At 46.2% G+C, this 13670-nt stretch overlaps 1 protein-coding gene across 2 annotated transcripts in view; it reads left to right on the top strand.

The window, feature by feature from the left end:
* Clstn2 (calsyntenin 2) overlaps positions 1-13670 on the top strand; it is a 580398-nt gene that overhangs the window by 552134 nt on the left and 14594 nt on the right. For both annotated transcript variants that reach the window (XM_041676753.1, XM_041676754.1), the window contains exons 10-15: positions 93-259; positions 6679-6827; positions 9146-9369; positions 12483-12653; positions 13246-13391; positions 13502-13625. In XM_041676753.1, coding sequence (XP_041532687.1) covers positions 93-259; positions 6679-6827; positions 9146-9369; positions 12483-12653; positions 13246-13391; positions 13502-13625 — 981 coding nt within the window. The remainder of the gene's footprint in view (positions 1-92; positions 260-6678; positions 6828-9145; positions 9370-12482; positions 12654-13245; positions 13392-13501; positions 13626-13670) is intronic.

Below are 13670 nucleotides of genomic sequence, written 5' to 3' on the forward strand. Positions count from 1 at the left end.
AAAGAACACATAGACAGTATGAGTGACCTTGGTTCCTGGTGCTTCCTACCTAGTCTCCTCAAGGCAGATGACAATATTTCTTGTTCTTACAGGAGGCGAAGTGGCCAAACCACGGTTTGCACAGTTTTTCCATGGCAGCCTTGCCAGCCTCACGATCCGTCCTGGAAAAATGGAAAGCCAGAAGGTGATTTCTTGTCTGCAAGCCTGCAAAGAAGGGCTGGATATTAATTCCTTGGAAAGCCTCGGGCAAGGAATAAAGGTAAGGAAGGCACTGATACCACCTCTGATAAGACACCGATTTAGGAGTAGAAAGTTACCCAACACCTGAGCATGCCAGGAACTAATTGTTTCCCAAGAAGCCTCCCAGAAATGGAACCTCGGTTAAGGTGTGATCACATTTTGCTGGAGACCAGTTAGTGGTCATGACTTCCAGGACGGACTTCTGCCGCCAGCTCCTGAAACTTCTAGATCTAGAATAGACAGACGACACCAGTCGCGTCTTCCTGGAGGGGGGTAAGAAACTTCATTTGTCTGCAGATTGTTTGCTACTTTGCTATTCATTTGCCTAAAGGCGCTAAAGTGGCATGCAGGAATACATTTCAGAAACATAAAATGTAAACAAAGAATTAGGACTCTGAAACACAAATGAGACAGGAGAGAGACGACAGACGTGAGGTAGAATTGGAAAGCAGATATGACAGTCACTAGGTCTTACATTGTTAAAGTAAAGCCAGGTCCCCTTCAAGCAATATCTGGAAGTCACAAGAAAGATGAAAATGTGCGGTTTTTATTGCCTATGTAAAACCAAAATATGCAAGTGATTCATCAAATCAGAGCTGTGTTCTTAGAAAAGCATCTCTCAGAAGGCAGGGGAGAGACAGCTGTGGCCCCAGCAAGCTTTACTTGGATAGGTAAGGTTACCTTCTGGTCTCACCTAGATATAAGAGGCTCTAGCTGGTCCTGGACCCCTGAGTTCTGAATAAAAAGCAGGGTCAGTCCCATTGAAGACCCTGATGAATCATGGCAGGCCCCAATGTGAGAAAGTGCGTCCCTAGCTCTTTTCTGGAAGTCAGGATGGCCTACCCTCTGCGTCCTGAAGACCAGGAAAGCTCCTGGAGTGCCCAGAAGCCATAGTACTTCCCCTTGGCTATTTCCCAAGGGAAAGTGATAATAGCCGAGAATCTCTATTTGCTGTCCATCTGTCTCCAGTCTATCATGGGCCTGCCTTGTCATATACCATGGGCCTGGTAGCCAGGGACTCACTTTCCAGCAGAACCTACTCCTAACGTAACAAGGGTCTAACACTTGAGGACTCTGGCCCTGGATTTGCAAGCAGGGCCTGCTGGTCTGAGCACCTGTGGCATTCATTAAAATGTGATCACTTCAGTAAACATATCATGCTGCTGTTATGGGCATGGTTCTACCATACAAAGGTGGATGATCTCAGCTTGTTGTCTTTAGATACTTCAGTAGCTCTAACGGTCAATAAACCTGTTTGGGTACCACTACATTGACGGTGAGCACTGACATTCCCCAAGGGCTCTAAGAGGCAGACATTGCTTGTTCTAAATGCTTTCTGGCCATCCCTCTTTGTAATATCCCTTCCCATTGATAAAAGTACTGTGTTGTTCTGATATTGAGAACTGAAGGATAAAGGATGTTCAAGAAACATCCTGAAGTTAGTGATGGGCTGATCCAGAATCTGAATCTAGGCAGCCCCACACTATAGCTTCAGATTCAGGGTGAATGGCCTTCAGGGAAGGCTCCCCAGAGGAGGGGAAGCCTGAGGAGAATGTGTAATATCAGGTAGGAGTCCTCCCAGTAAAGGAAGGGAAATAGCGAGCAGACACTCCAAGACCATCTGGGAATTTGAGCGGTAGCAAAGGAGCATGGCAGAAATGCACAGGAACCTCGGGGCCGGTGTTGTAAGCGCCCAAATAGTAGCACAAAAGTGGGACCAAGGAGCTAGATGAAGACCATATCATGGACTCCTAGATCCATTTAGATGTATTTTGTTTCCTGTCAACTACGAGGAGCCATTGAAGGCTCAAATAAGAGAAAATAATCTTGGCCTGCAGGGTTTACGATCCCTACCCTAGACACTGGGTCAGAAGGGGAAGACAGAATACAGAAGGCATGGTTAGGAAGGATTGAATTCCCAGATACTGTTTACCAACCATGGCTTTGACACACACAAGCTCATACACGCATGTTAATCGCATGTCCCAAAGAAAGCTGATCTGATTAGCATGTGTTATTTCCTTGGCATATTGTCCACACAGTGCTACAGAAATCTAGCCTCCAACCCTCTCTTTTTCACACTCCGACTCACTGCCTGCCTATAAATGCAGCCTCTTCCTTGAACCATTCCCAAGAGCCACCGTTGCAGAGTTCCAGGCTTGACGGAGGAAAAAAAAAAAAAAAAAACCAAAGATGCTAGACTTAACAACCAGGCATTTTGTGAATAATAAATTAAGAACCAAAGTGATTTCTAATGAGTAGTCATAGCCTGTGGAAAGAAAAGTGCTAAGCTAAGTGTCACACAAATAGAGGGGTTTGGGGAAGCCATTTGGCATCCCACCGGCTCATACCCAAGTCACTACAAATGGTCCTTTCCCATCCCTAAGGCCTGACTTGTGAGAGCACGAGGTCTGCGAGAGAAGTTAATAAGACACTCAGTTTACAGAGCGCTCACTGGGGGCTATTTTATGTTCATTGTCTCTACCCCTCAAAACAAATTAAAGATTATGACCTCATTTCAAAAGCAAGGGGACTGGGGCTTAGGGACTTGTCCAAAGTAAGTCGTTGCCTCTTTCCTCCACACCAGCAACTCTGATTAAAAGATGGCCTTGACCATTATTAAAACTAACTTCCTTCAGACCCTGCATGTCTCCTGTCCATCATTGCTGAATGACTACCATTTGGTTTGCCAGTGACTAGCCGTGTGCTGTGTGATTGACTTATAAAGAAGCAAGACATCACTTGCTGAAGGGACTTCTCCATGGATATGGTCTAGCACCAGCTCTTTGTTCAGCTTATCTTCCTGTGGATCGTGCATATTTCTGGATACTTCTGGAGGATATTTCAATCTCCACAGGGTTGTGGTGTTTGTTGCCTTGTGCACATGCAAGATACCACTGAATAGTCACATTCTGGAAGAGTATCCTGTTCTGATTTTCACAGCACCATCTTTGCCACCCTCACCTTCACAGTGTGGGAGAGCATGAAAGAATAGTGACCTTAGCGCCAGACACTCCTATGTTCTCAGCACCAGTATTTTTATAATTTATTTATTTACTCCCTTGGTGACCCTGGGCAAGATATTTCAACACCCAAAGCCCCACCCCCCAAGTACAAAAGGAATTAATACTATGTATCTTTTAGCAATATAGATAATACATTTCTGTAGCAAACCTAATAGGTTCTTGGCAAATCACAGGTCCTTTTGAGGCACAGGGGACCTTTCTGCTAATTTACTTATGTATCTGGAGGAGGATGCATGCCATGATACTCATGCGGAAGTCAGAGGACAACTTACGGGATCCAGTTTTCACCCTTCTGCCATGTGGGTCTCAGGGATTACAATTCAAATTGTCAGGCTTGGTGGCAAAGGCCTTTACCCTCTGAGCCATTTGGTTCAGATGAAAGAGGATTGCAGGTGGTAGTTGGCCAGGGAATGGCAAAGTGCCCCACAAGCCATAGCCAACCTGATGCTGAGGCAAGGGAGCTCAGGTCTTGGATAGGAATTTTATTGATAGTCCAGCCTGCAAGGAAACTGAAGAAACCAGGTGAGTGTCTGGGAGAAGTGGCCGTTCTGGAAGGTTATCTTTCTACCATCTTCCTGGCTTACTATGATCATAACACAGATTCCCAAGGAACTATGGGCTCTGTTTGCCACTATGATTGTGCCAGTACAAACATGTTTACCACATTACTACAGACATATCCCTAGAGCATGAAATACTGCAGCTAGAAAAATATGAGAACCTATGAAGACTTTTATTGATCCTGCAAGAACTATATTGGCCACTGGGCCAGTGTCCATCTTCATGCTCTGTGGTTAGAAGTTCTCGGGCCTGAACTGGGTATTAACTGGAAATCCAGCCCATTGGCTAGCCTGTGCTTTTGCTAGGATTCAGTGGAGACCTGTGCTCTGTCAATTGCCAAGAAATGCTGTCAGGTCATTCTTCTCGAACAATGTGTCTCAACCTGTGGGCCATGACCCCTTTGGGATGGAATGACTCTTTCACAGGGGTCACCTATGACCATTGGAAAACACAGATATTTACATTATGATTCATAACGGTAGTAAAATTACGTTTATGAAGTAGCAACAATAATGATTTGATGGTTGGGGCTCACCACAACATTAGGAGCTGTATTAAAGGGTCGCAGCATCAGGACAGTTGATAACCACTGCTCTCCACGAACCTCTCGATCTTCCTATTCAGTCTTATGCCAGGCTCAAACTTCAGCCATCTCTGTAGTGCTAACCATCTTCTTTGTATGATTGCCACTCTAGACCCTGTGGGAAAGCTGAGGTAAGCTAGTAACCAGGCCCTTGAGGGTCTCACACAGACAGTGGCACCATGCAGAGGAGCAGGCCAGAATTCTCAGTAGTGTTTTTGGAAGGATAACCTTAAATCTTTTCAGATCTAAAATGGATGACTCATAAACATGTTTCAGATCTGTACAGGACCCACTGGTGTGTGGTGGCTTCAGAGATGAGCATCCTGATTGGAAGATACATCCGTACATAGAGACACACACAGTGATTAGCTGTGTAATGGTGGTTTGAGGCTAACCCCAGTGGCTGGCTGTGGAATAGTGGTTAGAGACATTCAGTGGCTGTCTGTGGAATATCTACCTGGGACGTCCTGAATCTAAAGCAGGGAAGCTGTGCTCATGGACAGAGGTCACAACTCAGAGGGACCCTACCCAGGACTTTGAAGGGACAGGGAAGAGTTAGACCATGGGGAAGGAAAGGCAACAAAGGTACAGTGGTCTCAAGAGCAAAGACTCAACAAAGGTAGACTTACTACAGCACTGGCGTTCCTATATTGAATGCTTTTTAAATACTAGAAAGGTGGGCCTCTTTAATCTACTGTTCTGAAATACAAAATTTCGTAAGCACTGATATGAAACATGTGAAAAGTTGCAGCTAGTCTCCTGTGACAGACCACAGTCAAACCACAGGCACATAAAAAATATTACATACAATTACCTGAAGACTGAGTATATATGATATATATGAACCATAAATGAATTTTATGTAAGATTTAGGCTCCAGCCCTAAAACACCTCATTACGTCTATGTCCAAATATTTCACATCTAAACAAAGCATCCCAAACACTTCTGGCCCCAAGTATCTCATTTGCAATATACTCATCCTGTATGTTATCTCATTTAAACTTGTGGTCTCTCAGCTATGCTGCATAAGAGAAGAATCATGACTGGGAAGGGCTGACTTCATCCCCCAGATAGGTTGACCTATGGTGGTAGTAACTCTACAATTCAGTGGACTGGACACATAGAAATGTTTTCCTCTTACATAAGTAGAGGGGATGAGGTAGAGTAACTAGGTAGAGGCTGAAGGTCATTGAAGTGGAGGGGACAGACTAGAGAACTGCATAGGGCAGTTCCCTGCCCTGGTCCAGGACATCCAACCTCCTTTCTCCTTTGTCTCATTGGTCAGGTGTGGTCACATGACCTTAAAACACATGGCACAAGGGAGGTAGGAATTGCTATTTCTACAGTTCTTAGGAAAGGGAGAGAGCAGAGTTTGGTGCTGTAATGATGAGCTTGCTGAAAAGGACTAGAAGATCCTGTGGGGACCGACAGGAGATGGTGCTGAGTAAATGGAAGCTTGAGGAACCATCCAGTCATCGGTCCATCAGGAACCATTCATTTGTCCATCTAACAGTCCTCAGATCACTGGAGCTAGCTTCTGGGATCATGGATCAGTAGGGTCCCTGTGATCAGTGAACAGAGCCCTCATCAGTATACCCTGTAACCATGCTACTATTTTGTAAGTGTTATCAGGAAGAAAAAATATACAATCCCATTGAGACCTAAATGAAGACAGCTAGGTGCTTCAAGGAGTAGGCAGAAATAAAAGACTTATATAGTAAGTAAAGGAAACAAAGGAAGTCCCATCAGTTGACTAGGAGCACCATGCCAGTGACTCCCAACAATGGCACACAGAACAAGAGTATTGCTGTAAAGACGTTTTGGTCAGATCAGGGTAAAGTAAACAGATATTCTTCTTAAACCCATGAAAATATACATTCAACTTCCCATGTAGTAAGAGAAATATGAAAGAAAACCAGAGAAATTTGGCATTGTCACCTGTCTGTCTGACTGAGTTCCCAAAGACTAACAGCATAGAAATAGATGGGCTTAGAGAAGAGATACTTACATTCTGCTGTGAGGTGTGTGTGTGTGTGTGTGTGTGTGTGTGTGTGTGTGTGTGTGTGTGTGTTATCAGAAATTTGCCAGCATGGACAAGGAGCATGTACTACTCCCTAGTGAGGTGGAGACCATAACTGCTTCATCATCTTCCCATGTTCTGGGGATGACCAAGGCGGCCTTAGTGGCTTCTTTGCGGAGTTGCAGTTTTCAGAGCGCCGTGCCTATCATTGACCATCTTTCCTGTGATGCCCACTTCTGTCTTCCAGTATCACTTCAACCCTTCACAGTCCGTCCTCGTGATGGAAGGTGATGACATTGGGAACATCAACCGAGCCCTCCAGAAGGTGTCCTACATCAACTCCAGGCAGTTCCCAACAGCAGGGGTCCGGCGCCTCAGACTCTCTTCCAAAGTCCAGTGAGTGACAGCCAAGCAGCCTAGGCCCAGCTGAGGCTGAGGCAGTGGTCCCTTGGGAATATTCCTTTGCAGGCAGGGCTTCTCTTACCCTACTTTTCTCAACTCTGCTGTCCATGGGAGATGCTTCAGGGACCTGCGATCTCCTTTTGCTTTCTTAAGGAAAACGTTAGGTAGTGTCACCAATTCAAACCTACCTTTCTGTATTTTATCCCACAACTAATCTGATGCCTAGAAAGGCCTGATTTCTATACATTCTCCAACAGCTAGGTCTAAAATGGTCTGGTATAAGGGCATAGCACCTAGCACATGGTAGGTGCTTGACAATATTTATTAAATTTGATTAACTTAACTAACTTTGCTTTGTAGAATTCTTAAATACTATGGGCAAGCCAGAGAAAGAGAAAGCATGGTTCTTGTCCCCAGGGAGCAGAGTTCAATTAAGAAAATGAGATTACTGAAGTCTTTGATAGTTTACTTGAAGCGTTGATACATCACTTCCCAGACATGGCAGCTACTTGAGATGACTGCTAGGTAAGGGTCCGCAGGGAGACTCTCAGGAGATGGAAATATAGTCATAGATGGAAATATAGTCACTAAGCAACTGGGCTAGAAAAGCTCAAGGGAAAGGACCACAGGGATGGGTCTGCTGACCTGCATTTCTGGACCTGGAAGAGATGCCAGCAGCGGGAAGCAACGCTCAGCAGAGGGATGAAAATGTGTCCCTACTCAAGAGGCTAAGGTTAGGTGTAGGCACCACTGAGTCAGCTCCAATGTCAGTAAAGAAGAGGGAAGAAACTGCCCAGAGTCCGTCACTGAGACCTGCTGTCCACTGCGAGGATTGGGAGCCCATTGGGTAGGCAGGGCAAAGGTAACAGGAAGCTGGGCTGGGAACCTGCGGTAGCTCCCAAACTCAGCATCTAACCTAGAGTGTGGAAGAGATGAAAACTCCATCTCCTCAGGGGACTTACACAAACTACCCTTCCTTCTTCCCCTGGGGACCTTCTCTCAGCATACAGGATGATGGCTGCCTCTATGGGGATCGAGCCTAAATGCCTAGAACACACAATTGGTCTAGGCAGTCCTCACTGGTTTTGCCCAAGTCTTTGGAGTCAATGATAATGGAGAGTATCGATGATTTGTAGGCTTCAGTGAACCTAATGAGAAAGCTTAGACTTTACTGGATTCAAATCAGGATGCAAGCTCTGGGCAGCAGCTGTTTTGAGGGTCTTTTTAACTAGCCAATACTAATACAGGGTGATCATTGCTCTCCCGATTGTATTGTGTGGATAAGAAGCTAAAGTACAAAGCAATGAACTACCTAGCCAGGAGTGGCCAAGCAGGGCATGGATCCTCGTCTATCACCCTTCCAAACCTTACCAGACGCTTGCGTAGCAGTGCACTAGGGTAAATTAATATAACTGCTTTAGCCTGCCCTCACCCATAGAAGAGGTGCGCCCCTGTGATACCACCACAGACAGAACACAAGCATATTTTATTTATTTATTTATTTATTTATTTATTAAAGATTTCTGTCTTCTCCCCGCCACCGCCTCCCATTTCCTTCCCCCTCCCCCAATCAACTCCCCCTCTCTCATTAGCCCAAAGAGTAGTCAGGGTTCCCTGCCCTGTGGGGAGTCCAAGGACCACTCACCTCCTTCCAGGTCTAGTAAGGTGAACATCCAAACAGCCTAGGCTCCCACAAAGCCAGTACGTGCAGTAGGATCAAAACCCAGTGCCAATGTTCTTGACTTCTCAGCAGTCCTCATTGTCTGCTATGTTCAGCGAGTCCAGTTTTATCCCATGCTTTTTCAGATCCAGTCCAGCTGGCCTTGGTGAGTTCCCGATAGAACATCCCCATTGTCTCAGTGTGTGGGTGCACCCCTCGCGGTCCTGAGTTCCTTGCTCGAGAACACAAGCATATTTACAGCAGGAGAATTTAGCCCTGGGCTCTCATCTTATAAAATGGCCATAGCCAACCAGGCAACAATTCCCTTACCAAATCCTAATGTACAAAAGCAAACAGTTGCTTTCTAATTAATGTTACTTTGCTAAAAGATAATGAAAGCTTTAATGGCAACTTGTTGCTAGTATTGAAAAGTCCCATCCCTTCCAGGAGCCAGTCTTTTACATCCCTGCATTGTTAATGGTTGGGGGTATAAATGTGGCTTTACATGTGAAGGTCTGCTGCCACCCTCAGAGATCCCTAACATCCAGGACACCTTGACAAGGACAGGAGGTGGCAGTCATTGCCCACGGCTCTGGAGCAGATGGTTTAAATCATCAGCTGACCAGGGCCATGACTGGAGATGTCTTTCCAGGTGCTTTGGGGAAGATGTGTGCATCAGCATCCCAGATGTGGATGCCTACATCATGGTCCTGCAGGCCATCGAGCCCCAGATTACCCTCCAGGGAACAGAGCGCTTCTGGAGACCAGCTGCCCAGTTTGAAAGTGCCAGAGGAGTGACTCTCTTCCCTGACATCAAGATCGTGAGCAGCTTTGCCAAAACGGAAGCCTCCGGGGACACGAGAGCCACAGGCACAGGTGCACATGGGACCGCGGGAGGGTGGAGTATAATGATATACATCAGGATAACCACACTTCTCACCCACGGCAGGATGATGTATAACAGGAAAGATCAAACAAAGCTAAAAACACTCAGATGATGAGCAGGAAAGGGACAGGCAACTCACCAGAGTGTAGCACACCCATGTTAGTGTCAGGAAGCAAGAAGGAATACACTTGTGCTACATGGTAAGTGAGAAGTGACAAGAAGACTTAGCAGTACCCATGTAGCATGATCAGAGCCATGTAAGAAAGAGATGCCCAGAAGAAAAGATACTTGATGCTAACACAGGGTCCCCTAAGAAGCACGGAGAGAGACGATTTACCTTCCCTTTTCTGTGACTGCAAAAATGCCCTGAAGTGGGTTTGTGTTTTTCCGATCACTAGAAGAAGTGCTAAGGGTGTGCAAAGGATAGAGCCCGGCTCCGCATTTCCATATACACTGCACAAGGCAATATGACTGAGCTCTCAGGGAACTCCCGGGTTGTAATTCCCACCAGTTTCATTATTAGGGCTGTTGCTGAGGGAAGGATTAGTTTCCATTCTCTGCTTGGGAGAAACACTCCATTACACAGAAAGCAAGAGCATATGCTGGATGCAGACAAAAGGAAAGAAGCCCACAGAGAGAGTGTGCAGAGAGGAAGGAAGGGAGCCTTCCTTTTGCAACTCAGAGAGACTCAGCATCACGAGGCAATGCTTGTCTGAGAACAGTCCTTCAAAGCCTCCTCCAGAAGCACAGTTTCAAGCCCCTCCCCGATCCAAAGCCGCTGCTAATGATGTGTTGGTACCAGTAGGCCTGAGTCCCTGAAGAGCTGCTTCTATAATAATCCCAATTACCCACCGTCTTAAACCACACTGGTCCTCCGTGAATAGGTTCTCAAGGGGCAGACCTCCTGAACGCCTAAAAATAGTTGGTATTTCACACCTGGCCAGCCAGGGTGGTTTCTGAGTTACATGCCATGGTGCATTAAGTCAGGTGACCCTTCCCTCCTCTGTTGTACTCATTTGTGGCTAAAATCGGACTGAGAAAAGGAAGGCCTGCTGACTTCAGTGGTCACAGCCCAAGAGCATTGAGCTTTGCCGCAGCTGATACCCGCACACAGCCAATGCGGGGGAAAGCAGTTAACTGGGTCCACACTTCACCTCCTATTTATGAGAGATGCAGGCAGAGCGCACAGCCCAGTGCCCGAGAGCTATTATTAGAACTTCTAAATTTCTACACTTACTGTTGAAATAGTCATTTTTACGAGACTCTTAAATGAGCAGGCCAACTGCATTTGCTACCAGGCCACAGTGACAGGTTCCAGGGTCATCTTCTGCCCCCCACTGGCATATATGCACATATACTCACGGCCATTCCTATTTATGCAGGAGCACACAGCTACATACTCAATACCCCAACACATGTATGTTTCCATGCTTCTGTCTACTTGGCTCCCTTGTACCCATCTCTCTTCTGACCCCTGCTATCGACTGTTTGCAACGATCTCATTCAACACAACTTCTGAAATGTTCTGCTCATCACCACCCTGACTCCCAGCCTGAGATGCCAAAGGCTTGGGCTTCCCTCTAGCTCTCTTTAGTAGAGTTAGCTCTTGGTGGTGCATTACCTGTTTGTTCAACCAGACCAGCAGATCCTGGAGGGCTCGGTCATGAATGATTCCACTCAGGGCTCCTAACCCAGCAGTCCCTTTGACACAGTGGACCCAGGAACGAAGGGATAGAAGAAGATAATGCCGTAGGGAAATAACCATGAGGTAGCAACCAGGACACACACCTGCCTAGTGCGACTCTAGCCAGTTGTATTATGAGGAAGGTGACCTAAGTCCACCTGAAAGGAAGCTAGAAAACACCTGGCAGAGATTTGCAATTGCACATTCACTTCTGCTAACAATTGACCTCAGTGTTAATGTAAATTATTGTGCTTTTGTATATTGCTAGTAGCACAAGGAACCATTGTGGTTGGCTAAGAGTAAAAACTTAGGCATGCAGAAACTCTAATAATATGTAGCTAATGAGAACAAAACTATTTTAGGTACCACTGGAATTTTTTAATGAAAATAATTGCCTTGTCCTTTGAATGTCTTTTTAAACATTTGCATTGTTATAGATACCAATAATATTTGAAGATGTAGCCTTAGAAGTTACAAGTTTCCAAGTTATAGGGCCAGAACAGCACACTCTATCACATACTCTCTATGTGACTTTGGGCAACTACCCCCCTCCACTTCTTTGAGCATCTATGCCCCCAGTGATGGACTGTGGATAGTACTAGTGTCTATTATCCTTGCACTGTGCCTGGCACACAGCATCCATTCCATAAGTAGCCAACACCTTTGTCTTTAAATGGGGTTTTTAGTTAAGACTGCCAAATTGTCTAGCATTCCAATACATGGATATTTCCTGCAGAAATTTGGAGTCATAAAATCAGGCAAGGACCACCATACTGACCAGCTTGCTAATGGGCTCCTGTGAGAGCATATGAACTAATCAATTTGCTCTAATTTATTAATTATTAATTAACTTTTGCTTATATCTTGTGGAATCCAGTGATGATTAATGAACAAGCCATTTCTGTTTGAGTAAAGCATAGAGGCTGCTTCATGGCAGTTCCTGTGCCAGATTCTAAATAAGTTTCTTCCCTTGAGATCCTCGGAGCCTGGTGTGGACATACACACTCATGCGTGCACGCTCTAGAGTGCATGTATGCATGTGCATGCACATGTGTGCATGCAGACGCACACACACACACACACACACACACACACACACACTCCACATGGAAAAAGCACACGAGTCTGATGAAGAGCCACTTAGTTCTTCCCCAATGCAAACTGTGGCTATGACCTATAATGCCCCCCCCCAATGAGGAAACTGAGTAGTATATGGCTCCTCAGAGACACATGCCTTCTCCCCACTAACTCATGCCACCTTCTTGAAGATGCCCTGATGCTTGAGTAATGGGTGTGGCTAACAGGGTTGCATGCCCCCTCCTCCTGATCCACCTAGATGTGCAAGCAGTAACAGAGGAGGTGCCAAGGTGAGCAAGAGCTCTCAATGCTGGTGTTTCTCATGCACCCTCCTTCCTGCAGCCCCCAAATCGTCAGTCTTGGAAGAAATGCTACACAACTTGGATTTCTGTGACATTTTGGTACTTGGAGGGGACCTGGATCCGAGACATGAGTGCTTGGAGCTCAACCACAGTGAGCTTCACCAACAACACCTAGATGCCACTAACTCTACGGCAGGCTACTCCATCTATGGTAAGGTCCCACACAGCCCCTCTGCTCAGTGTTGTGTCCTCAACCACAGTGAGCTTCACCAATGACACCTAGATGCCACTATCTCTACAGCCAGCTACTCTATCTATTTATGGTAAGGTCCCACACCCCCTCTGCTCAGTGGTGTCCTCTCAGAACAGTCTTGTCAAGGGACACTGACTATCGTAGCATCTGGGGTTGGGGTGTATCGTGCAGTCCTAGGGGTCAAGTGGAAATTCTTATGTTTCTAGTCTTTACTTTCTAGAGTAACTCCCCCCTCTGGGAAAACTGTACCTTATCCTTATTCTTTGGGAATCTGTAGAAACTGAGAGGGGGACTTTACTTTTTGATCCCAGAAAATGCCTCAGCTACGTTTGACAGACTGGGGCCAAACATTCCAGTCATAGACTAGTCTACATGGAAACTCTTTGAATTGGTTTCATCTTTGAAGCTTCTGCTTCTGCTCCTTTCCCACCCATAAGTGCTCTGACTTTTACCCTGGATTCACAGCCCTGACAGCATCAGTCTGTCTCCTATGCCTACAGTTCCCCCTTCTCTTTTCCCTCCTGACAGTAGGTATGGTCTCTTTGTGCAGGTGTAGGGTCCATGAGCCGCTACGAGCAAGTGCTGCACCATCTCCATTACCGCAACTGGCATCCCACTTCCCTTGAGACCCGGAGGTTCCGGATCAAGTGTTCAGAACTCAATGGGCGTTACACTAGCAATGAGTTCAACCTGGAGGTGAGTGTATCCTGCCATTGTTAGGGGAGGCCGGACCCACCTGCACGCTCCCTCATTCATTCAGAGAACTATCTCAACCTCCTGCTTGCATCTCTCCTTGCTCTTCCCAGGTCAGTGTCCTCCATGAAGTCAGAGTCTCTGATAAGGAGCACGTCAACCACCTTGTTGTGCAGCCTCCCTTCCTCCAGTCTGTCCATCACCCTGAGTCCCGGACTAGTATCCAACGCAGCTCAGGTAGGACATTCGATGGCAATTCAGACAGTCACTGAGCAGACAGTT

Source organism: Microtus oregoni, unplaced genomic scaffold (genome assembly GCF_018167655.1).
Source record: "Microtus oregoni isolate MIOR12 unplaced genomic scaffold, Mior012 000028F_ref0000031, whole genome shotgun sequence".
In the NCBI taxonomy this organism is placed as follows: Eukaryota; Metazoa; Chordata; class Mammalia; order Rodentia; family Cricetidae; genus Microtus; species Microtus oregoni.